Source organism: Argopecten irradians, chromosome 3, assembly GCF_041381155.1.
Source record: "Argopecten irradians isolate NY chromosome 3, Ai_NY, whole genome shotgun sequence".
NCBI classification, from domain to species: Eukaryota; Metazoa; Mollusca; class Bivalvia; order Pectinida; family Pectinidae; genus Argopecten; species Argopecten irradians.
Window position 1 is genome coordinate 43521718 of NC_091136.1, and position 27797 is coordinate 43549514.

Genomic DNA, 27797 nt, shown 5'->3' on the forward strand with positions numbered 1-27797 from the left:
ATCCAATATGTTGTACGCGTTACGCGATGCCTTTTGTGAACCATTGAAGTTAACCAACGTTACTGAACCGCGCGGCTATATAACTTATTCATAAGTTGTATATTCCAGCAGCGAGCTCCGACCTATTTAACTTTTATTTTCATTACTCTTTTCTTTATTTTTGTGTGGATTTGATTGTATTCAATATCCTCTAACGGGGGAAATAAAGCTTGATGATGTGTACCAATCTAAAGGTGTTAGTATTTGCAGAGATTTATATATTTATAGCTCTCGATTTCTTTAGCAAGGGCTTTAATTGCTTGACCGTTTATAAAGTTCTATTTTCTTTGAACATAAAATATGTAATTATGTGTCACGATCATACTAATTTGACATTCACTTTTGTGTAATCAGAAAAGATGTCTCAAAACAAAATTCTCACCATTATTGTCAAATTTTAATGGCGAGAGTATTTATAAACGGGACACCTTCGTGCGAATGTTACTCAACTGGTTTTTTTTTAATCGAGAATATGTAAGTGATACGTCATCTACGTCCTTGTTTTAACATAGTGTTCGGAGATGGCTTTATGCTGGCACTTTAAGAAAGTTTCCGTTTTTATTTCAGTAATATATCAAATCAGTCTTCATTTAAAAATCGCATGGTAGTTATTTCAAGTAGCGCTGCAAATCTAACAAATAGTTTTTAAACTATAAAATACGTTTTTAGCTGTATTCGCATTCACTGAAAGTTACATATCACACTTGCTGTGGTTTCACAAAGCATATATTGTATCGGTTATTCACGGTACATTTATTATACATCTACCTTGCATTTGGCACATACATTGCATACTTTATTATAGTTTTAATTAAAATTTATTTGTAATCGTAAATATTAAGGTAAATTTTGTATTGAATACAAAACAAAAACAAAAAAACGAACTACCATATTTCACACCCACAATCATATATACATTTTTCATATATCATTACAAATAATCCTTGTACACATCTGCAGTTAGAGGGCACAGGCGTTGGTAACGCGGAGAAAATTCTACACATAGCTATATACGTAATGATATCATTCAGATATATATTATATAAATTGACTGGATGAAAATAAAAAGAAGTAATTATTCTTAAACAGATTGACAATTAAAATATTTCTGACAAAATGAATTTTGACTCGAGTTTAAATGCTATAGTTATCTGCAGCTTTTGCGTGATTTCAATAGATCAAATTTCGATAGGTATACCACCAAAAAATAAAATACATGTATATAAATAAAAATTTATTTCACAGCTTATGATTGAATATTTATGTCTACAATATTAATGAAAAAACTATTAAGTCTCTGGTTTAAATATCGCCAAACACAAGGACGTACATTCTTGTAGATGACTTTTAGTATGCAAATTGGACTTATTATTTTTTTTAAGTGAGGGGATCATTCTGAAGATTACATAACGTAACCACCCACCCTAGAACGAATATACGTACCCGACCTAGTAACCTTTCGGCCGGGTACGAAATGGTGCCTATGTGTCGTAGTGAAGCACTACCTCAGAAATCACTCGGGCATAATTTTCTGTACTTTTTTTGTAGGTTTCTAATTATTTCAAACATACACATGCATTTAGATATTATTTTTGTGTCCAAAACAAACATAACGACCACCCTTACTATCTACTTTACCACTCATAATACATCAAATCATACTTTGTAGGCATGACGTATAATTTTCATTCGAAAAGAGCATCATATTTATTGTGAAAAATGTCTCGCTGTATATTATACGGTTATTGCCGAGTAGGTAAGTACGGCGGCGTATTAGGGCCACCATATAATTTAATTTATCTTGTACGTACAAGTTAGTATCTTGTACGTACAAGTTAGTATCTTGTACGTACAAGATAGTATCTTGTACGTACAACTTAGTATCTTGTACGTACAAGATAGTATCTTGTACGTACAACTTAGTATCTTGTACGTACAAGTTAGTATCTTGTACGTACAAGTTAGTATCTTGTACGTACAAGTTAGTATCTTGTACGTACAACTTAGCATCTTGTACGTACAAGATAGTATCTTGTACGTACAAGATAGTATCTTGTACGTACAACTTAGTATCTTGTACGTACAAGATAGTATCTTGTACGTACAAGTTACTATCTTGTACGTACAAGTTACTATCTTGTACGTACAACTTATAGTATCTTGTACGTACAAGATAGTATCTTGTACGTACAACTTAGTATTTTGTACATACAAGTTGAGTTGAACTGCTGTTCATCACCGCAGAATTGAGTCACCCGCCTGATATTTTTCGTAATTAAAGATAGTCGGTCTAATTTGCATTGCTTCAAGTACGATCACAGGTTTATAAACTTATTTGACAATATTAAAAATATAGATATATATTAATGAGGACAATATCTTTTTCACAATCGTAATATGAAATTGCCGGATTATGAGTTGAAACTGTATAGTCACTTGCATTATTTTGAAACTGACACTGTATAGTTCCTTTTATAACAAGATACATTTAGTGATAAAATGGATATGATACATCTCCGATGAATGATAAGTTTTATCTATTAAAAAGAGGAGCAAACAAATTCGTAATTTTCTTCAGTAATAAAAGTTAAATACTTCACACTTGTGCCATTATTGGAAAAGTTTGAGCATTTATTTTACTTCAGAATAGTAGTATTGAAAATAATTAAGTGCCTCCGAAAACAATTTTAGGCATTATGCCCTAATTCGAATGATTTACTGATTGCACAGACAACAAAAGCAAAACAAATTATTTCATATATGTTTTTGTGTTTATTAGACATATATACACACATCAATTATTGTCAAAATGATGATCATAGTTAATACTCTGTTATAAACATTTACATCTATATGTTCGGAAACTTATCACAGCATTACAACTCCACAACATGTCGCAAGATATTCTTTTTTCCCTTTGGCTTATACAAAGGGTACGTAATATACGTATAGCTTCATGCGATACCATGGTGACAGTAAATCAGCCACAGCCTTTAATACCGAGAGTTTCAACATTATACTATCTTGTACGTACAAGATAGTAACTTGTACGTACAAGATACTATCTTGTACGTACAAGATACTAAGTTGTACGTACAAGATACTAACTTGTACGTACAAGATACTAACTTGTACGTACAAGATACTAAGTTGTACGTACAAGATACTAACTTGTACGTACAAGATACTAACTTGTACGTACAATATAATAACTTGTACGTACAAGATACTAACTTGTACGTACAAGATACTATCTTGTACGTACAAGATACTAACTTGTACGTACAAGATACTAAGTTGTACGTACAAGATAATAACTTGTACATACAAGATACTAACTTGTACGTACAAGATACTAAGTTGTACGTACAAGATAATAACTTGTACGTACAAGATACTATCTTGTACGTACAAGATAATAACTTGTACGTACAAGATAAATAAAAGTTTGTAGTGGCCCTAATACGCCGCCGTAGAATTTCCTATACCGGAATTAGAATTCACGATAACAGAATTAGGATTAGACATATAAACAAATTAATCTTTTAAGAGACATTTTTTTTGATATAGTAGAATCCCTTTGTGGACATTTTAGTCTAGTTCATGTGTAGAGAATTTTTATTGTTAAAAGTTTAAACATTACGTGCTTGAACGTCTTAGAAATGAAGTACGAAAAATGTGCGGGAGGATCCTTTTTTCTTTCAAATGTGCGTTTTCAAAAGAGAACATTTCAGTCGGCAAATAAGCTGGGACAAAAAGACATTAGTCCCCCCCCCTTCATACGCCCCTGTGTAGAATTCCAAACGTCAAATTATAGTTTCTTGAACTACAATAACGGAACTTGTTTTTAAGACAACTTATCATAGATTCGAATACATATTTACATGCACACTTTCAAACATTATTACTATTACAATTCATACAACTAACAATGCATATTAGAGGGGTGGGATGTCTTCTTCCGGATGAAACATTTACATATATACAGCTACAACCGTGTATGTTCCAGGGAACGTTTTAAAAAGCTGTCAAGATATAAATAGTGTTGTTATTTTTCGGTGGTTATGTGGTACGATTAATTTTAAACCCTTTTGAAGGGTATGCTAACAAATCTTTGGTACAAAGGTGTGACCAAGTCAAATCAGTAGATCCCTTTGAAGTCAACATTGTTTGTGCTACACCACATGTAGAACGAATATACGTACCCGGCCTACTATACCTTCCGGCCGGGTACGAATTGGTCCCTATGTGTCGTAGTGGAGCAGCGCCACCGCCGAAAATCACCCGGGCACAATTTTCTTTACTTTGTTGTAGGTTTCCGATTAATTTACGCATATATACAAGCATTTACATAATGTTGTTATCCTAAACAAACATAACTACCATTCCTTAATATCTACCGTACCGCTCACAAGACGTCAAATTCATAATTTGAAGACTTCCGGTAAAAATTCTCTTCAGAAAGGCCTTCATATGTATATGTAAAAAAGTAACGTCTAGCTGAGAATTTGATATTTTATACGGTTCAATTTTTATCTCACCTGGCCCAAAGGGCCGGTGAGCTTATGTCATGGCGCGGCGTCCGTCGTCCGTCCGTCAATATTTCCTTTAAATCGCTACTAGTCATAGAGTTCTGCATGGATTGTTACCAAATTTGGCCACAAACATCCTTGGGGATAGGGGAACAGAACTTGTATAAATTTTGGCTCTGACCCCCCCCCCCCCCCCCCCCCGGGGGGCAGGAGGGGCGGGGCCCAATAGGGGAAATAGAGGTAAATCCTATAAATCGCTACTTGTCCTAGAGTTCTGCATGGATTGTAACCAAATTTGGCCACAAACATCCTTGGGGGAAGGGAAACAGAACTTGTATAAATTTTGACTCTGACACCCTGGGGGCAGGAGGGGCGGGGCCCAATAAGGGAAATAGAGGTAAATCCTATAAAACGCTACTTGTCCTAGAGTTCTGCATGGATTGTAACCAAATTTGGCCACAAACATCCTTGGGGGAAGGGGGGGAGAACTTGTATAAATTTTGGCTTTGACCCCCTGGGGGCAGGAGGGGCGGGGCCCAATAGGGGAAATGGAGGTAAATCCTATAAAACGCTACTTGACCTAGAGTTCTGCATGGATTGTAACCAAATTTGGCCACAAACATCCTTGGGGGGAGGGGGAAAGAACTTGTATAAATTTTGGCTCTGACCCCCTGGGGGCAGGAGGGGCGGGGCCCAATAGGGGAAATGGAGGTAAATCCTATAAAACGCTACTTGACCTAGAGTTCTGCATGGATTGTAACCAAATTTGGCCACAAACATCCTTGGGGGGAGGGGGAAAGAACTTGTATAAATTTTGGCTCTGACCCCCTGAGGGCAGGAGGGGCGGGGCCCAATAGGGGAAATGGAGGTAAATCCTATAAAACGCTACTTGACCTAGAGTTCTGCATGGATTGTAACCAAATTTGGCCACAAACATCCTTGGGGGGAGGGGGAAAGAACTTGTATAAATTTTGGCTCTGACCCCCTGTGGGCAGGAGGAGCGGGGCCCAATAGGGGAAATAGAGGTAAATCCTATAAATCGCTACTTGTCCTAGAGTTCTGCATGGATTGTAACCAAATTTGGCCACGAACATCCTTGGGGGAAGGGGGAAAGAACTTAAATTTTGGCTCTGACCCCCTGGGGGCAGGACGGGCGGGGCCCAATAGGGAAATAAGAGGTAAATATTAAAATTCCTTCAGAAAAGAAACAATGAACCTGTATTCAGAACATGACTTGACATTACAAACCAGGTGAGCGATACAGGCCCTCTGGGCCTCTTGTTTATGGTCTAGTAGGTAAACAATATAAAAAAAAATAAGATAAAATGCATGCAAACGTTTTAATAATGGTTTGCATAACTATTACTTTGCTCCATTAGCAGTAATAGGCACCAATTGTAGCTTTAAAGACGACATCATTATCTATCCAAGTCTTTTGAGCTACAATATTGCAGCTACTAGTGGAGCAAAGAAATGATTATGCCAACCATTATTAAACTGTTTGCTGGCATTTTATCATACTTGTTTGATATCGCCAACCTACTAGGCAATAAAACTGAACCACATAAAATATCAAATTCTCATCGAGGCATTATTTTTTACAGTCTGAAGGGTATTTATACAGCAAGTCCGCAAATTATGAATTTGACGTCTTGTGAGTGGTAGGTAGATATTAAGAATGGTAGTTATGTTTGTTTTGGACAAAAATAATATGTAAATGCATGTATACGCATAAAATAATTGGAAACCTACAAAAAAGTATAGAAAACTGTGCCCGAGTGATTTTCGGAGGCAGTGCTCCACTACGACACATAGGGACCAATTCGTACCCGGCCGAAAGGTATAGTAGGCCGAGTATGTATATTCGTTCTACACCACATGGAGTCTAACCAATCGAGGCAATTTCCCAGTTTTCATAGGCTGTCGTTACAGAAAGGGAGGAGTATTATCCGGACGCGTGAACGCAGTTCACTGCATCTCGGCAGATCGAGAAATTTTAATATTTTTTCTTTTACCATTCCATGTGAAAATCCTATGGTGGGTTATTCAATTCGATTTCGGCTTGTCCGACGGCAGAATCTTTCTCAAATCACTAGTCATGCATACTGTATCATATTCTAGGATTGGTCGCAAAGTAACATCTTGAATTTAGACTTTGTTTTAGCTATAATCTTATGTTTCAAGGGGACTGCAGTAGCCGAGTGGAAGAACCACAAGTCCACCTCTGGGTCGCGAGTTCGAATCCCATGTGGGGCAGTTGCCAGGTACTGACCACTGGTCGGTATTTTTTTCTCCGTTTACTCTGGCTTTCCTCCGCCAAAACCTTGGCAGGTTCATATATGACCCTGGTTGTTGATTGTATACTAGAAATTCTCCAAAAGTTGTAAATTACTGCTATATTTGACAGCTGTGAACTTAAATGGAGGTCAAGGTCATTCATTTGAATAAACTTGGTAGTCCTCATCCCAGCATGCTACAGGCCCAGTATCATGTCTGCATAAGTTGTTTAATTATTTTGGCCTTTTAGACCCCTGTGACCTTGAATGAAGGTAAGGTCATTCATTTGAACAACCTTGGTAGCCCTTCACCCCAACATGTCACACACCAAATATCAGGTGTCTAGGCCTCTTAGTTATTCATAAGAAGTTGTTTTAAAGATTTTAGCCATTTTGGCCCTTGTGACCTTTAATGAAGGTCAAGGTCATTTGTTTGAACAAACTTGGTAGTCCTTCATTTCAGCATGTCACAGGCCAAATATCAGTACCCTGGACCTTTCAGTTATCTGACCTTCGGGTCAGATGACCTAAAAATGTACATAATATTGATGAAGGTCAAAATTTAAAATCAGCTAGGTATCTGTAGGTCTTAAAAAGAAGCTGTCAGTGCAATGCATAACTCAATAGAAATTTTAGAGAAATAAAACATGTATATATTTTTGATAGCAGACCACCAAACTTGGGTCACAGGCTTTTGATTCTATATTAGGCCCGCCAAAAATGTCTGTTTAGGGTAACATTGGCAAACAAGAGGCCCATGGGCCTTAACGGTCACCTGAGTTCGGATACAGAATGAAATAAAGGCTTATAAACACTATAAATTGTATGTTGGCCCACCAGGCCCTTCAAGTCAGTCAGTGATTTTATAAATTTGACTTTTTAATCTATGAAAATTATTTAGTTCCATCAAATCTGTGAATTCAGAAGTTTTTCGAAATTTTAGCCATTTTCGACCCCTTATAGCCCCGCCCCTCTGGCCCCTAAAGGTCAGCTAGGACCAATATTGATAAGAAGTTAGCTGCAATATTGTAGCTCAAAAGACTTTTAGACAGAAAATGGTGTCGTCTTTAGAGCTACAATAGGTAACTATTACTGCTAGTGGAGTAGAACGAATATACGTACCCGGCCTACTATACCTTTCGGCCGGCCGAAAGAAGGTATAGTAGGCCGGATACGTATATTCGTTCTAATAAGATGTTATCTCAGGCTGATAATTCTAACCAAGTTTGACTAATTTCCTATGAAAACTAAGTTCATAAATGTGTCTTTCCTTTATAAACTATAGGAAACTTGCCCCCCCCCCCCCCGGGAGAAACTTGAAAAGGACCTTAAGACCTTAAGATGTGAAGAGTATTTGATTCTACCAGTTCCAGAATTTCAGAAGAAGAATTTTAAAGTTTTAGCCTATTTAACCCCTTATGGCCCCACCCCTAAGGCCCCTGGGGGTCAGTCATGGAAAATTTGTTAATAGGATTCAATGGCCATTTCATAGGGATATTTCTGACAACGTTTGACTAATTTCCTTTCACAAATGACCAAATAATGCTCAAAAATGTGTTTTCCCTATATAAACTATAGTAAACTTTATTCCCACCCCAGGGGAAAACCTGAGACCCCAGCGTCATATAATTCACAATTTTTGTAGAGGGCCTTAAGACCTTTCTATCCATGAAGAGTATTTAATTCTACTATATCTGTGAGTGGAGAAGAAGATTTTTGAAATTTTAGTCAATTTTATCCCTTTAGGCCCCTCCCACAGCCTCCTGGGGGGTGGGGGGTCATATAATTCACAATTTTAATTGGCTTTATGCCTTAGAAGGTTTGTGCAAAATTTCATTGAAATTGCTTCAGTGGTTTTGGAGAAGTCGAAAATGTAAACAGTTTATTGTCGCTCAATGGACGACAGACCACGACGGACGACAGGCGATTAGAATAGGTCACCATGAGACTTCGTCTTAGATAACCTAAAAAAGTAGAGTCGATGGTCGACAGGATTTAAATTTTTTTAGTGTCTTTCACTCTAAAATGACGGCTGGAACCGGAGTCCGATATCGAAATCCTGATTTTTTTTTGTAGAAAAGTGGAAAAAAAATTAAGTTCGGTCGGGTAACCCTAAATAGACATATTTTTGTTTGCCTTATAGACACCTATATGTGTAATACTGACCCAGTATCACACTTCTGGTATAATTATAGAATGATCAATCAAAAGCCTGTGGATTAGACAAGGAATTCACATAGAATATTATGAAGGGAGAAGACTCAAGCACATGACGTGTCATCCTGGATACTCCAGGGGTTCAGATTACTAACTATCTCTACTGAAGGCATCTCAAGGGAACTAATCCGAACCAGTCACAGGCTTGCAAAAAGTTTCTTTGAAGACTTTAGAGAGAGCAACACCCAGCTTCAAAGCCAGACAAGTCAAACTCAGTGTACCATTGTAAGGCTCTTTTGATGACTAAATTACCTGTTCTGTTCCGTTGCCCTCAGTTTGACTATGAGATAGTCCAGGGGTGTAGAGATCATAAGTGATCAGAACCCCTTGAGTATCAAAGATGATGAGGTGTTAAAAAGATAACAAACATAGTAACTAGTAACTATATATAGCATGGAGAATGATTTAATTCATTGTGTAACATAACGTATAACAGGGTTAACATATATATATGTGTACTTCATATCGTCATATAATCTCATCATTTCACTGATAGGTTGGAGGTCAAAATGGCACTGTACGTTGTCATTCATTTTTCATAACATTCAAAACATAACTGTTTCTGTGTACTATTATAGCCATGTCAGAAATCCATAGCCCTCAACATATATTTCTAAGCCATTAAGCTAACATCTTTGTCCATTAAGAGTCTGCTAATTTCAAAATCATCTGATGATATCAAAATTCTTAAATTCTTTATTTGGTATCGGTTTTTCGTCTTTAAAAATGCATCTTTCTATTCTTGACTTGGGACTCCCGGTTTTCTTTAGCCATCTTTTCCTGAAAAAAATAAAAATCAAAGTGTTCTTGCAATTTAATACTACCGGTATTTACAAATTTAGTTCTATGGTAATTTAACAGATTAACAAATTTTATGCAATGCATTATGCTACACGAATACAGTACCTAGAACAATTAATTTGTCAGACTAAATATTGTGCAATAATGCTTTCAGAACATATGGATATGCTCCATTTTATATATGGATCAATCACCACTGAAGTCAAAATTTAATAGTTACCAACAATCTCTAATTCATCAACCACAATTAATTATATCCCTTGTTTTTATAAATTGTAACATCTATGCCTGATAATGAGACACATCCCAGTGTCACTTATTTTTAATTATAGCACATTATACAAAGCATTTTATTGGTGTGCTCTCTTACATGATCAATGTCTCCTAAATGTATTCTTAGTGAATTTTTCAGAAACAAATGTATGCATGTCTCCTAAATTACCTACCTATTTGTCAGAGCCAAAGCTTTCTCTAATTGACCTGTCCCTCTTGCTTTTCCTAATCGACATATCCTCTAGCTTTCCCTAATTGACATGTCCCTCTAGTTTTCCCTAATTGACCTGTCCCTCTAGCTTTCCCTAATTGACATGTCCCTCTAGCTTTCCCTAATTGACATGTCCATCTAACTTTCCCTAATTGACATGTCCCTCTAGCTTTCCCTAATTGACATGTCCCTCTAGCTTTCCCTAATTGACATGTCCCTCTAGCTTTCCCTAATTGACCTGTCCCTCTAGCTTTCTCTAATTGACCTATCCCTCTAGCTTTCCCTAATTGACCTATCCCTCTAGCTTTCCCTAATTGACATGTCCCTCTAGCTTTCCCTAATTGACCTGTCCCTCTAGCTTTCCCTAATTGACTTATCTCTCTAGCTTTCCCTAATTGACCTGTTCCTCTTGTTTTCCCTAATCGACCTGTCCCTCTAGCTTTCCCTAATTGACCTGTTCCTCTAGCTTTCCCTAATTGACCTGTCCCTCTAGCTTTCCCTAATCGACCTATCTCTCTAGCTTTCCCTAATTGACTTATCTCTCTAGCTTTCCCTAATTGACCTGTTCCTCTTGTTTTCCCTAATCGACCTGTCCCTCTAGCTTTCCCTAATTGACCTGTTCCTCTAGCTTTCCCTAATTGACCTGTCCCTCTAGCTTTCCCTAATCGACCTATCTCTCTAGCTTTCCCTAATTGACCTGTTCCTCTAGCTTTCCCTAATCGACCTGTCCCTCTAGCTTTCCCTAATTGACCTGTTCCTCTAGCTTTCCCTAATTGACCTGTCCCTCTAGCTTTCCCTAATCGACCTATCCCTCTAGCTTTCCCTAATTGACCTGTCCCTCTAGCTTTCCCTAATTGACCTATTCCTCTAGCTTTCCCTAATTGACCTATCCCTCTAGCTTTCCCTAATTGACCTATCCCTCTAGCTTTCCCTAATTGACCTATCCCTCTAGCTTTCCCTAATTGACATGTCCCTCTAGCTTTCCCTAATTGACCTGTCCCTCTAGCTTTCCCTAATTGACCTATCTCTCTAGCTTTCCCTAATTGACCTGTTCCTCTTGCTTTCCCTAATCGACCTGTCCCTCTAGCTTTCCCTAATTGACATGTCCCTCTAGCTTTCCCTAATTGACCTGTCCCTCTAGCTTTCCCTAATCGACCTATCTCTCTAGCTTTCCCTAATTGACCTGTTCCTCTTGTTTTCCCTAATCGACCTGTCCCTCTAGCTTTCCCTAATTGACATGTCCCTCTAGCTTTCCCTAATTGACCTGTCCCTCTAGCTTTCCCTAATCGACCTGTCCCTCTAGCTTTCCCTAATTGACCTGTCTCTCTAGCTTTCCCTAATTGACCTGTCCCTCTAGCTTTCCCTAATCGACATGTCCCTCTAGCTTTCCCTAATCGACCTGTCTCTCTAGCTTTCCCTAATTGACCTGTTCCTCTTGTTTTCCCTAATTGACCAGTCCCTCTAGCTTTCCCTAATTGACCTGTCCCTCTAGCTTTCCCTAATTGACATGTCCCTCTACAGTAGCTTTCCCTAATTGACCTATCTCTCTAGCTTTTCCTAATTGACCTGTCCCTCTTGTTTTCCCTAATCGACCTGTCCCTCTAGCTTTCCCTAATTGACATGTCCCTCTAGCTTTTCCTAATTGACCTGTCCCTCTTGTTTTCCCTAATCGACCTGTCCCTCTAGCTTTCCCTAATTGACATGTCCCTCTAGCTTTCCCTAATTGACCTGTCCCTCTAGCTTTCCCTAATTGACCTATCCCTCTAGCTTTCCCTAATTGACCTATCCCTCTAGCTTTCCCTTATCGACCTGTTCCTCTAGCTTTCCCTAATACGCCGATTCCGGGATACAAAGAACTCTTCTAGGTAGGAGGTAGAAAAAGTTGGTTTGGTCATGTGACCGCGAAAAATTTAGGGCACATTTTTCCGTCATAGTGGTGACACTTACAGGCAGAGAATACCAATGTCCATGTAAAGGTCATTGTCGGTAATACTTGTTCGATAATGGAACTAAGATAAATTGTTATGATTTGTGTTTATTATTTGTTATTGATTTTTGGAAAAAAATAACGAGGTAAGCTATGAGATATTTGTGAGTGAGACGTCAGATACCGTTGATTTCCAACTGCTATGCGACAGCTCCATTTGATGCTGTAATTTACATGTCATTTCCTTGTGAAGTGTCTAAATTCAACTTCTGTGCATATCTAGATTGTATTTGATACAATGTGTTTTGATAATTAATTCTAAGTGTTCTGTCATATATGCAATTTTCCACCCGTGTTCAATCATTACATATGCCGACATTTTGTTTCAAATGTGCCCTAAATAAAGTCACGTGGTGATGAAAGTCACATGACTAAACTGACTGAATGTTGTATTCCGGAAACGGCATATTAACATGTCCCTCTAGCTTTCCCTAATTGACCTGTTTCTCTAGCTGACCTGCCTCTCTAGCTTTCCCTAATTGACCTATCCCTCTAGCTTTCCCTAATTGACATGCATGTCCCTCTAGCTTTCCCTAATTGACCTGTCCCTCTAGCTTTCCCTAATTGACTTGTCCCTCTAGTTTTCCCTAATTGACCTGTCCCTCTAGCATACCCTGGGGGAACTTTAACACAAAATTTGAGATAAATCACTTCATTACTAGCAGTAACAAACTTCAATTATCAAAATCCAAGATGGCAGCCTGTCGGCCATCTTTTTGACCGATGGGTCCAAAATGCAATATGAACAAACTAGGGCCCTAAGGGAATCTTCATGTGAAAGTTGAGAAGGATCCCTTCAGCACTTTCTTGGAAATAGTGGTAAAAAACTTCAACTATCAAAATCCAAGATGGGGGCCGGTCGGCCATCTTGTTGACTAATTAATCCCAAAATGCAATATGCACAACTAGGGCCCTAGGGGAATCTACATATGAAATTTGAGATGGATCCCTTGAGCCCTTTCTGAGAAATAGCGGTAACAAGAATTTTTAACGGAAGGACGGAACACGGACGAAAGGTGATTTAAATAGCCCACTGTCATATGATGGATGGTGGGCTAAAAATACCCATGAATATTAGCAACTATACTTACATGTCCTTGACCTCATTCTCTGGGCCCTGCATTATGCCCACCACTGAGCCTCGTTCTGTGTTCTGAACCCACCCTACAAGCCCTCGCTTCACTGCATTTCGATGTGTATACTGAAAAACAAGAGGCCCATGGGCCTTAACGGTCATCTGACTCATTGCACAAAACAACAAATTCACAGTATAAAGTATTGGTTAAAGATTAATATAAACAATACGAGGAACTCCTTAGTTGAATATGTAAGTTTCTGAAATAGGTAAATGTCATTTGTTGAACAAACTTGGTAGCCCTTCATCCATATATGGTTGTAACCCATTCATGGATTAATATAAGGAGGAGTCAGATTTTAAAGCCAAATTTCAGCAAAGCTTCCATTTTGGACGTCCGCCGTACTATCCCCAAGGGTCTTAGCTCGGTCCTTTATAAAATATGATTGTCCTCACCTGAAGTTCCCCCTTCTGAATCAATTAAAACCCCTATAGACCAATTTTCCTTGAGATCGGAGACTGAAACCTGAAAACAGGAAGTGGGTCAGCGGCCATCTTGGAATACCAAAATCTTTACGAAAATGTTTGCATGTTGTTCGGCATCAATTTAAACCCCTAAAGAATAATTTTTATTGAGAACAGAGACCGAAACCTGAAAACAGGAAGTGGGCAAGCTAAAATTAAGAAAATTTGCCCTTTTGGGGCCCAACCCCTCAGCCCCTAGGGGTCGGACCAGACTCATTTATATAAAATATGATTGTCCTTCCCCAATAACGTTTCACACCAAATATGAATGAAATTCATCCAAGGATGAAAAAGGAGTAGGATTTAAAAGCTTAAATTAAGAAAATTTGCCCTTTTGGGGCCCCACCCCTCAGCCCCTAGGGTTCAGACCTATCTCAAATATATAAAATATGAATGTCCTTACCTAATGATGTTTCACACTAAATATGGATGAAATCCATCCAAGGATGAAGGAGGAGTAGGATTTTAAAGCTAAAATAAGAAAATTTGCCCTTTTGGGGCCCCGCCCCTCTGACCTTAGGGGTCGGACCAGACTCATTTATATAAAAAGGATTGTCCTTCCCTAATGAAGTTTCACACCAAATATGGATGAAATCCATCCAAGGATGAAGGAGGAGTAGGATTTTAAAGCTAAAATTAAGAAAATTTGCCCTTTTGAGGCCCTGCCCCTCTGACCCTAGGGGTCGGACCAAGCTCATTTATATAAAATATGATTGTCCTTCCCTAATAAAGTTTCACACCAAATATGGATGAAATCTATCCAAGGATGAAGGAGGAGTAGGATTTTAAAGCTTAAAATAAGAAAATTTGCCCCTTTGGTGCCCCATTCCTCAGCCCCTAGGGGTCGGACCAGGCTCATTTATATAAAATATGATTGTCCTTCCCAAATGATGTTTCAAACCAAATATGGATGAAATCCATCAAAGGATGAAGGAGGAGTAGGCTTTTGTATAAATAGTCTTACGCTCGCACACGGCGGACGGCGGACGACGACGGACGAAACACGATGACAATAGGTCATCCTGACCTTCGGTCAGATGACCTAATAATTTTAATACAAAAGCATACAAGGAGGAAACTGCAAATTGGATACTAAATACATATAACCGAATTGTCTTACCTAAAGATAAAAGATCTTAGCAAGAGGCCCATGGGCCTTGACGGTCACCTGGGTGAGTTCGGATAGAGAATGAAACAAAGACATACAAGTATTAGCTTCCCAAAAAGCTTAGTGGGGTACACGAAAGCTTAACCCTTTGATTAGAAAGAATATGGAAAGTAAACAATGATATGGCGATAGTGCTTAGCGATTCTAATTGTTGTGTTGGAAGACATTTCATTATTTGTGAGATTATGTCAGTGCAAGGTAGCCAGGTCTAGTACAGATGAACAGTTTTAATAATACTTTTGTTACCAACAAAATAAAAAGGTTTTTATACAGAGCTCAGAAAAAAGCAAAGACAATATTTCATATGTTTCTGTGTTTTTCTAGGTTCCGTTTTCATTCCCCTTTTGGTATGTACTCTCATTCCGCATTCCGCTTTTTAGAATGTTCAGTGTTCCGTTAATATAAGTATCTATGCATTGTCTGATATTTATTGTTACACGATGGTGTTCTAAATAAGAAATATAATAGTAATGTCCCGAACATGGTATACTACTACAGATATATTTGTTCCATCAGTAAATGGAACCAGATTTCATTGAAAGTGCCTGATAAATTTCCATATTCAGAATATTTTTACCACAGATGCTTGTTCTACACTGAAATTTGAACAGATGCAAGCGCTGTGTGACCATGATTTATCAGAAAGATGGTGTTCGAATCCAGACAAATTCAAGTCTGTTTCTGTAATTTTGATTACTTCAACAGGCAATGCTTGTAACACACGGATCAGGCGTCTGCTTCAAGCGTTCTTGCTACTTGACTATCCTGCAAGATGGGTCATATAATTCAAAATTTTTATAAAGGACCTTTAGACCTTTCTATCTATGAAGAGTATTTGATTCGGTGAGTGGAGAAGAAGATTTTTGAATTTTTTGTCAATTTTACCATTTTGGCTCCTCCCACAGCCCCCTGGGAGGGGGGAATATAATTCACAATTTTGAAGGAGGACTTTGTCTCAGGTGACCTATAATGAGGTCATGATTCAAATACTGTTATGGAAAATAATTATTCATGAAAGTTTTGAAAGTGCAGGAGATCAATAACTTTCCATGAAATTTAAGACTTATTATGCTTGCAGGAAGGGGTGACATTTGCAGCTTTATGCAAAATGCTACACTTTGACGTCATCCCACGAGTACCAGCAGAAGTAATTAGATTGGGCTACCAAGCCTACAGGATCCTTAAAGATATAACACAATTACCAGGCAGACGAGATCTGGGAGGCTCAGTCGTATTGGAACTCATTTCATGCTAAAGGACTTAATATTGATATGTCATGAAGACGGAGTGTCATTATCAACACGTTTATCTTTCAGTGAATGCTGAAGTAACTACCGTATATCAACTGTAATAGCCAGGCATTTTTATCATCATGGCAGCACATCGCATTATTTTCTGATTTTAACATTTACAATATACACTTCCCCGTCTGTATACAGTATACAGCTATGAGATCAACTTGATTAGAGACATAGTAATAGACTTCATTGGGGATGTAATTTCCCATCTTAAATGTTTATAGATATTTTTAAAATGTACATATATCAGAAATTTCTTACCTTTCGGAAAAACACACCTGAAATATAGATAACATACATTTGTATTTTATTTTTCATTTTTGTAAAAATAATTTACTAGTAATCCATACATGGTTTAGCAGTTTATTACTAAAGTAAAGTAAATGTATGGTATCAACAGCATATAATTTTGATGAAGGTTATTATATATACCACATAATTATTTTACCAAGGCGTGTGTTGAAAACAAAGAAATTCACAGTATACTGTAAGTACATCAAAATAGGTTGCATTAAGGAAACAATTTCAGATAATATATAATGTAATTTCTAAAGTGTTAACAAACACATTTTTTTTATATTCAAAGTTGTAAACACTCGCTGTGGTTGATACTATTTCCATTCACATACTGGTATATATTCAATAATATGCAGTTGTCTATGTAACCCTTGTAACGGGTATATGTTTCAATGTTGATTCTCTTGCTGTTTACTACACACTAGTGACGTCAATGTACACATTAATTCTGAGTGGGCGACTGTTGTCAATCCACGCACTCCTCCCTGTAATATCAGACGTCTAATTGGATGGAGTAGATAACGGAAATGAAATCTTTTACAATGAGACTGAATCTTTCATCATGTTCCCTATTATACAGCATTGGGTATTAGGTTTTAATTTTTTGCATTAATTTTTTATTGTGTATTTGTACATGTAAACATCAGCTGGAGACATCTCTGTTTCTGTCGATTAAATTACATGTGTGGCCTGGTCAGACTAATGTGGTGCTAGTGAATGAGATTTTCTAGTCCATCAAATATTGATTTACCCCTGTTGAGGCTTCAGTGGGTAGGAAATAGATATTGCCTAAAGCCTCTATGTTTAGAGACATCACATTTTCCTTTTTTGGTAGGTGAGGTCTTACAAGGAATTACTTTTTAACCTTATTTTAAGAAGCATATAAAACTCTGCAAATTGAGTAGAACCTGCAAAATATAATTTTATTTGAAAATTGACTTTTCATTTTTTTCTATTACCAAATACAGGACCCCTTTGTAGCCTTACTGAGACAATACAGAAAATGTGTCTCGGTAAGGCTACATATCAAGGGCAGAGCTTCATTTTTTTTACCATAGGTTTCATTTTTTTTTTTTTTTACTAATTATTGTTTAGCAGATTATTATCAGTTAGTGACATTTTGTGTACAATATATCAGCACAACCTATATATAGCAGTATATTAACAGATACATGTACATCGAAAAACACATATAAAGTCTAAAATTGCCAATTGAACAATATCCTACCATAAAAAGGTTAAAGATCAATATAAGAAAAATTAAAGTACCTTAATCCACAGGTTCAGGTATAAGTAATGTCATAAACGAAAAGAGGCCTGGGGATCTGCAAGTATCAAGTTTTGATACAGTACAGTACCTTAGTAAAACCTGCTGCTTAAAGTAACAACCTCTGTACGAAGACTTAGACCACATACTTAGAGTAACAACCTCTGTATAAAGAGTTAGACCACATACTTGGAGTAACAACTTCTGTATAAAGAGTTAGACCACATACTTAGAGTAACAACCTCTGTATAAAGAGTTAGACCACATACTTGGAGTAACAACCTCTGTATAAAGAGTTAGACCACATACTTGGAGTAACAACCTCTGTATAAAGAGTTAGACCACATACTTCAGAGTAACAACCTCTGTATAAAGAGTTAGACCACATACTTGGAGTAACAACCTCTGTATAAAGAGTTAGACCAAAATACTTAGAGTAACAACCTCTGTATAAAGAGTTAGACCACATACTTGGAGTAACAACCTCTGTATAAAGAGTTAGACCACATACTTGGAGTAACAACCTCTGTATAAAGAGTTAGACCACATACTTGGAGTAACAACTTCTGTATAAAGAGTTAGACCACATACTTGGAGTAACAACCTCTGTATAAAGAGTTAGACCACATACTTAGAGTAACAACCTCTGTATAAAGAGTTAGACCACATACTTAGAGTAACAACCTCTGTATAAAGATTTAGACCACATACTTGGAGTAACAACCTCTGTATAAAGACTTAGACCACATACTCAGAGTAACAACCTCTGTATAAAGAGTTAGACCACATACTTAGAGTAACAACCTCTGTATAAAGACTTAGACCACATACTCAGAGTAACAACCTCTGTATAAAGAGTTAGACCACATACTTAGAGTAACAAACCTCTGTATAAAATTAGGCCATATGAGGCTAAAGGAGGGTCCCACATGCACCAGGGTCCCACATGACCCCCCCCCCAAACCTCCGAACCAATATTTTTCTGAAACCCTTATGACCCACTGATCACAAATCCAAATGTTAACATTGCATAAGTTGGGATGAACTTCCGGTTATGACGTCATCAAGATGGCCGCCATCTCGAATTTCACTAAAAATTGAAAAAATAGTCATAACATTAACATTTTTCAACCGAAGTAGACAAATGAGGTACCAAAATGACCACAATAGAACAACAAATACATATCAGGACCAAAAAATCCAATATATGTAGTGATTTCTACGCAGGAAATGAAAAAAATCGGATTTAAAGCTCAAAAATGGTGATTTTTCAGCAAATTTTTCATATTTTGTTTGACGCAGCAAAAATGTTTCCCAACATCAATCTATTATTTATAATAAGTTTTTTGACCACTTGTCAATCAGTTTAAGCAACAAAAACAACCAAAACCAATGTTAACATCGTATAAGTTCCGGTTATGACGTCATTAAGATGGCCACCATCTCGAAATTCACTGAAAAATGAAAAATAGTCATAACATTGGCATTTTTTCAACTGAAGTAGACAAATGAGGTATCAAAATGACCACAATAGAACAACAAATACATGTCGTGACCAAATTAGCCAATATATGTAGTGATTTGAACGCAGGAAATGAAAAAAAAAAAATATTTTAAGCTCAAAAATGGTAATTTTTCAGCATTTTTTCATATTTGGCTTGACGCAGCAAAATTGTTTCCCAACAACAAATTGTTATTCACAATCAGTTATTTGACCTCTTATCAATCTGTTAAAACAACAACATCAAAAATATATAGAAATGCAAAAAAAAGAATTATTGTTATACCCTCAATTTTATAGATTAGCAGCGTCTCAAAAATAACACAACACCTACTGATAGCGTAACAAATGTAACCTAAGCTAAGCCTGTGTTTCCGTTAATATCATTAACAGTTTCCCAAAGCGTTTGTGTCTTTGAAAATGAACACATTCATTGTTTATTTCCTATGCATAGCATAAGCAAAATGTCATATGGTTTACTACAATGTCACTAATATGTCTTTCACATGGTTCTCAATGATAACCATTATCATTGTGCGTGCTTTTCTCGCCTCACTGACCTATCCACTGAAGAGACTCGGCATATCTGGTAGCTGGTACATGCAGTCCGAATCAGAGTACTCGAAATATCAGTATCCAATTCGTCGAAAGCCAAATCGACGTCTTCGATGTCGATGAGCTCATGTGACACTGCATTACCAGTGTTGTTCTAGCCTTTTATGACCCATCCATGACCAGAGTTCATATCAGGAAACAACAGGTTTCAGGGATTGGGATCTCTTTCAGATTCTAACATATCGTACGTATATGCTGTTTCAGACTTCTCCGGCATAATGGAAATTACACCAGATGCACATTCTTCAATGGTGGAATATTGGTTCTCTTAAGCACATAACTCCATAATTCGTATGAAGTACTATTCAGTCAATCTTGTGGACCCTCGTGCAACCATTAAATGGCACTGGTGATACCATCGAGGTCATTAATGAGGGCATAAATGTTAAATGTTTTTCATTGGTCTGACTTTTCCCACTCCATTGAAGGTGCTGGTTGTGTCACATCTGGTGTATGCGCAAAGAGACCATTGAAGACTCTCCAGTAAAAAGTTCTCTAAAGTGCTTTCCAGACTTGGCAAAGAGTGAAACTTCACTGCAGACCTCATTTATGACCTCAAAGAATCCGCCTGTGCCACCTATGGTCACTGAGGTTCACACAGAATTAGGAATTGTGCTTCATACGAATTAAGGAGAACCAACTCAACCCTCGCAGAATGTTGATCTGGTGTCGTTTCCATCATGCCGGGGAAGTCTGGAACATCATATACGATATGTGAATCTAGGTGAAACTAGGTTGGAAACAGGAAGAGCTCCCACATCCCTGAAGCCGATGTTTCTGATCTTAACTCTGACCATGGACAGTTGACAAGTTAGAACCACGATGGTAACCCGGTAATGTAATGTCACATCAGGTCACCGAGGTCGAAGACGACACTCTGGCGAGAAAGCACGCACAACGAAAATGATTAGCATTAAGAACTAGTGAAAGAAATATGTGACACTGTAGTAACCATCTTATATCTTGCGTTATACACGGGAAATAAACAATGGATGTGCTCTTTCTAAAAGACACAATATGTTTCGAAAAGTGTCATGGTATTTACGGAACTTTAATTTGATACCCTATAGCTATTAGTTAGCGTTTTGCTGTAATAATTCAGTTTGAGAGGCTCCTAGTCTACAAAATTTCGAGCATGAAAATGGATTATTTTGAAGTCCCACTTAGATATTCAGCCAACTTTAAATTCAAATTTTGTTAAGATATAAATCGTCAATAGCCAATGTTATATTCAGTCATATGCCGCATCCAGTGATGTTTTGTAAACCAAATGATGGTATAACAAATCTCTGTTGCATTTCTATATATTTTTGTTGTTGTTGTTTTAACAGATTGATAAGAGGTCAAATAACTGATTGTGAATGAAACAATTTGTTGTTGGGAAACAATTTTGCTGCGTCAAGCCAAATATGAAAAAAAATGCTGAAAAATTACAATTTTTGAGCTTAAAATATTATTTTTTTTCATTTCCTGCGTTCAAATCACTACATATATTGGCTTTATTTGGTCATGACATGTATTTGTTGTTCTATTGTGGTCATTTTGATACCTCATTTGTCTACTTCAGTTGAAAAATAGCCAATGTTATGACTATTTTTCATTTTTTCAGTGAAATTCGAGATGGTGGCCATCTTGAGTGACGTCATAACCGGAACTTATACGATGTTAACATTGGATTTGGTTGTTTTTGTTGCTTAAACTGATTTGACAAGTGGTAAAAAAACATTATTAGAAATAATAGATTGCTGTTGGGTAACATTTTTGCTGCGTCAAACAAAATATGAAAAATTTGCTGAAAAATCACCCATTTTTTGAGCTTTAAATCCTAGAGTTAGACCACATACTTGGAGTAACAACCTCTGTATAAAGAGTTAGACCACATACTTGGAGTAACAACCTCTGTATAAAGAGTTAGACCACATACTTAGAGTAACAACCTCTGTATAAAGAGTTAGACCACATACTTAGAGTAACAACCTCTGTATAAAGAGTTAGACCACATACTGTATAAAGAGTTAGACCACATACTTAGTAGAGTAACAACCTCTGTATAAAGAGTTAGACCACATACTTGGAGTAACAACCTCTGTATAAAGAGTTAGACCACATACTTGGAGTAACAACCTCTGTATAAAGAGTTAGACCACATACTTGGAGTAACAACCTCTGTATAAAGAGTTAGACCACATACTTAGAGTAACAACCTCTGTATAAAGAGTTAGACCACATACTTGGAGTAACAACCTCTGTATAAAGAGTTAGACCACATACTTGGAGTAACAACCTCTGTATAAAGAGTTAGACCACATACTTGGAGTAACAACCTCTGTATAAAGAGTTAGACCACATACTTGGAGTAACAACCTCTGTATAAAAGAGTTAGACCACATACTTGGAGTAACAACCTCTGTATAAAGAGTTAGACCACATACTTGGAGTAACAACCTCTGTATAAAGAGTTAGACCACATACTTGGAGTAACAACCTCTGTATAAAGAGTTAGACCACATACTTGAGTAACAACCTCTGTATAAAGAGTTAGACCACATACTTGGAGTAACAACCTCTGTATAAAGAGTTAGACCACATACTTGGAGTAACAACCTCTGTATAAAGAGTTAGACCACATACTTGGAGTAACAACCTCTGTATAAAGAGTTAGACCACATACTTGGAGTAACAACCTCTGTATAAAGAGTTAGACCACATACTTGGAGTAACAACCTCTGTATAAAGAGTTAGACCACATACTTGGAGTAACAACCTCTGTATAAAGAGTTAGACCACATACTTGGAGTAACAACCTCTGTATAAAGAGTTAGACCACATACTTAGAGTAACAACCTCTGTATAAAGAGTTAGACCACATACTTAGAGTAACAACCTCTGTATAAAGAGTTAGACCACATACTTGGAGTAACAACCTCTGTATAAAGAGTTAGACCACATACTTGGAGTAACAACCTCTGTATAAAGAGTTAGACCACACATACTTAGAGTAACAAACCTCTGTATAAAGAGTTAGACCACATACTTGGAGTAACAACCTCTGTATAAAGAGTTAGACCACATACTTGGAGTAACAACCTCTGTATAAAGAGTTAGACCACATACTTGGAGTAACAACCTCTGTATAAAGAGTTAGACCACATACTTGAGACCTCTGTTAAAGAGTTAGACCACATACTTGGAGTAACAACCTCTGTATAAAGAGTTAGACCACATACTTGGAGTAACACTCTGTATAAAGAGTTAGACCACATACTTGGAGTAACAACCTCTGTATAAAGAGTTAGACCACATACTTGAGTAACAACCTCGAAAAGTATACTGAAAGAGTTAGACCACATACTTGGAGTAACAACCTCTGTATAAAGAGTTAGACCACATACTTGGAGTAACAACCTCTGTATAGACCCTAAGACCTCTGTTAAAGAGTTAGACCACATACTTGGAGTAACAACCTCTGTATAAAGAGTTAGACCACATACTTGGAGTAACAACCTCTGTATAAAGAGTTAGACCACATACTTGGAGTAACAACCTCTGTATAAAGAGTTAGACCACATACTTGGAGTAACAACCTCTGTATAAAGAGTTAGACCACATACTTGGAGTAACAACCTCTGTATAAAGAGTTAGACCACATACTTGGAGTAACAACCTCTGTATAAAGAGTTAGACCACAACTTGAGTAACAACCTCTGTATAAAGAGTTAGACCACATACTTGGAGTAACAACCTCTGTATAAAGAGTTAGACCACATACTTAGAGTAACAACCTCTGTATAAAGAGTTAGACCACATACTTGAGACCTCTGTAAAGATTAACCACATACTTGGAGTATAAAGAGTTAGACCACATACTTGGAGTAACAACCTCTGTATAAAGAGTTAGCCATACTTAGACCACATACTTGGAGTAACAACCTCTGTATAAAGAGTTAGACCACATACTTGGAGTAACAACCTCTGTATAAAGAGTTAGACCACATACTTGGAGTAACAACCTCTGTATAAAGAGTTAGACCACATACTTGGAGTAACAACCTCTGTATAAAGACTTAGACCACATTATTGGAGTAACAACCTCTAAAGAGTTAGACCACATACTTGGAGTAACAACCTCTGTATAAAGAGTTAGACCACATACTTGGAGTAACAACCTCTGTATAAAGACTTAGACCACATACTAGGAGTAACAACCTCTGTATAAAGAGTCAATTAGACCACATACTGGAGTAACAACCTCTGTATAAAGAGTTAGACCACATACTTGAGTAACACTCTAGTTAGACCACATACTTGGAGTAACAACCTCTGTATAAAGAGTTAGACCACATACTTAGAGTAACAACCTCTGTATAAAGAGTTAGACCACATACTTAGAGTAACAACTCGTATAAGAGTTAGACCACATACTTGAGTAACAACTCGTATAGAGTTAGACCCACATACTTGGAGTAACAACCTCTGTATAAAGAGTTAGACCACATACTTGGAGTAACAACCTCTGTATAAAGAGTTAGACCACATACTTGGAGTAACAACCTCTGTATAAAGAGTTAGACCACATACTTAGAGTAACAACCTCTGTATAAAGAGTTAGACCACATACTTAGAGTAACAACCTCTGTATAAAGATTTAGACCACATACTTGGAGTAACAACCTCTGTATAAAGAGTTAGACCAAATACTTAGAGTAACAACCCCTGTATAAAGACTATCTGCTTTAAGTAACCTCTGTACAAAGACCATCTATTTTCAGTAACAACCTCTGTATAAAAAACACGTTTTTTGAGTAACACCTTCTTTATAAAGACCACCTACTTTCAGTATCAATATCTGTATAATGACCACCTGCTTTGAGTAACAACCTCTGTAAAAAAACTATCTGTTTTGACAAATACCCTCTGTATAAGGCCAACTGCTTTGAGTAAACAAGCACTGAATAAAGACCATCTGCATTGAGTAAAACAACCTCTGTATAACAACCATCTACTTTGAGTAACAAACTCTGTATAAAGAACACCTGTTTTCAGTAACCTCTGTATAAAGTGTAAATACCACTTATTCTGAGCAACATCTGTATAAAGAAAACCTTCTTTGAGTAACAATTACTGAATAAAGACTATCTGCATCAAGTAAAACAAACTCTGTATAAAGACCATCTACTTTAAGTAAAAACCTCTGTATAATGACCATTTGCATTAGGTAAAACAACCTCTGTATACAGACCACCTGCTTCGAATAACATAGGCCTATCTCAGTCACTGCACTCTAGTCCACAAAGCTTTATATATAGTCTATTGCATGTCATGATGTATACATGAAACATGATGCTACCCAATTTGGAACGCTACCAAAAATGGAACATTTTTTAAAATATGTGATACAGAAATTTTCAGTTTACAATCTAAACTAACAAAAACTGTCCTGATCAAAAATTAAGGTGCTGAATGATAAAACTGTGAAAATTTATGTATGTCATTTTCTTTGCAGCTGCTTTATTGTTTGTATTTAAAAACCAAAATAATAAAATTGTAGAAAACTCCGGGAAATTGAATGGAACAAGGACATAGTCATTCAGATCCCCCGCCAATGGAGATATCAAAGCTGAAGTAAGTTTGATTGTGGAGACTTATGTGTATGAAAAAAAAAAAAAAAAAAAAAAAAAACAGGAAAAAGGAAGTTGAGCTAAAAAAAGATGGAGTATAATTCAAGTAGAGCGGGGCTGCAATTGTTGAATCAGGTATACAGCCTTGACATATATATTAGACTATATACACAAAGATGGGTGGAGTTTTGCAAAGTAACATTTACCATTTACCATGATATTTTCAGCAATGTTTCCATGGTAACGGAAAAAGTGCAAAAAATGAAAACCTAAAAATAGCAAAAGGTACTACTAGACCATAAAAAGAATGTGTCTATGAAGTTTCGTGGAAATATCTCTGCTGGTTTTAGAGTTATGCTCCGGAAATGAACCTGCTACAAAAATATTTTGTTTTCAGCAATGTTTCTATGGTTACAGAAAAAAGCACAAAAAGTGAAAACCTAAAAATATGAAAAAGGCACTACTAGACCATAAGAACAATGTGTCTATGAAGTTTCATGGAAATATCTCTGCTGGTTTTAGAGTTGTGCTCCGGAAACGATTCTTACACAAAAATCTGCCATTTTCAGCAATATTTCCATGGTTACAGAAAAAAGTACAAAAAGTGAAAACCTTAAAATAGCAAAAGGCACTACTAGACCATAAGACTAATGTGCCTATGGAGTTCCGTGCATAAATCTCAACCGGTTTTCCAGTTATGCTGCGGAAACGAACCTGGTACAAAAATATGATATTTTCAGCAATGTTTCTATGGTTACGGAAAAAGTGCAAAAAATGAAAACCTAAAAATAGCAAAAGGCACTACTAGACCATAAGAACAATGTGTCTATGAAGTTTCATAGAAATATCTCTGCTGGTTTTAGAGTTGTGCTCCGGAAATGATTCTTACACAAAAATCTGCCATTTTCAGCAATGTTTCCATGGTTACAGAAAAAAGGACAAAAAGTGAAAACCTTAAAATAGCAAAAGGCACTACTAGACCATAAGACCAATGTGTCAATGAAGTTTCGTGGAAATATCTCTTCTGGTTTTAGAGTTATGCTCCGGAAACGAACCTGGCACAAAAATATGATATTTTCAGCAATGTTTCCATGGTTACGGAAAAAATACAAAAAATGAAAACCTTGTCATTGTTGTTTTTTCCCTATATATTTTATGTATGTTTACACTTTTTCTTTTAATTCTCCTGATCTCATCTATTGATGGAGTTCAACCATATTTGGTATACTTATAGAAAATATTATATAATTTTCAGTACATAATATTTGCATAATTATCCGTTACCTACTTTTTGAGAAAACAGCGTTTTATTAGAAAGCAAAACTTTTCCGTTGTCATTTTGGTAAGAACAAAAAGGAAATGACATCATAAAAATTAAGCGGTGCACCAAAATAATGACATTTTGAAAATGAAGCATCGGAAAATTTTGAAAATATTATGAGCTGAAAGTGTAGAGAGTTCTCTATAAGTGTTCCAAATTTGGTGAATATCTAACAATAAATGAGACCAGGAAAACTAAAAAAAAGTGAAAATACATAGACTATATAGCGAAAAAACAGCAGTGGCGAATGTGTGGAATGTCAAGAGAGAAATCTGGATTCAAGCACACGCTAGAATTTTTTTACAATTATCTTAGTAGTGTTACGTTACATGCATGTACGTGGGGTCAATTGTGACATCCTTGACGGATTCGTATATAACATTTAGATTTGTGTTTCAATCTGGTTGACAAAAAGTGATAATGTAACTTGTTTTTTACAGTTCCAAACTTGTATCAGCGTACGTTACACAAACTTCAGTGTTTTTCGACCATTCTATAGTTAAACAAATGCGGATTATGTTTAACAATGATTCTGTAAAAGATGAACAGGCTACCTTACCTTGCACTTTCCCGATAACCTCAAATTCTACGGAGAGAAATGCTTCACCACCAGTAGCCATCTGTTTACATGTGCAACGGACGCCTCATGTGCCAACATATAACGAAGACGACGAATGGTGCAAAGTTCACGGGACGGACCAATCATATACCTCCTTTTAAGCATAAGTGTTTACCTTCTTATGTGCGTGGGCGTGGCACAACTTCACACAGCGTGC

At 36.9% G+C, this 27797-nt stretch overlaps 1 protein-coding gene across 1 annotated transcript; it reads right to left on the reverse strand.

Moving 5' to 3' along the window:
* Positions 1–9453: 9453 nt before the first annotated feature.
* Positions 9454–27715, reverse strand: LOC138318700 (acylphosphatase-1-like). Its single transcript, XM_069261321.1, has 4 exons — positions 27581–27715; positions 16664–16680; positions 13428–13537; positions 9454–9844 (listed from the first exon to the last, which is right to left on the reverse strand). The coding sequence occupies exons 1-4, from the start codon at positions 27639–27641 to the stop codon at positions 9730–9732; spliced, it is 303 nt and encodes a 100-aa protein (XP_069117422.1). The 5' UTR covers positions 27642–27715; the 3' UTR covers positions 9454–9729.
* Between the last annotated feature and the right edge of the window lie 82 nt (positions 27716–27797).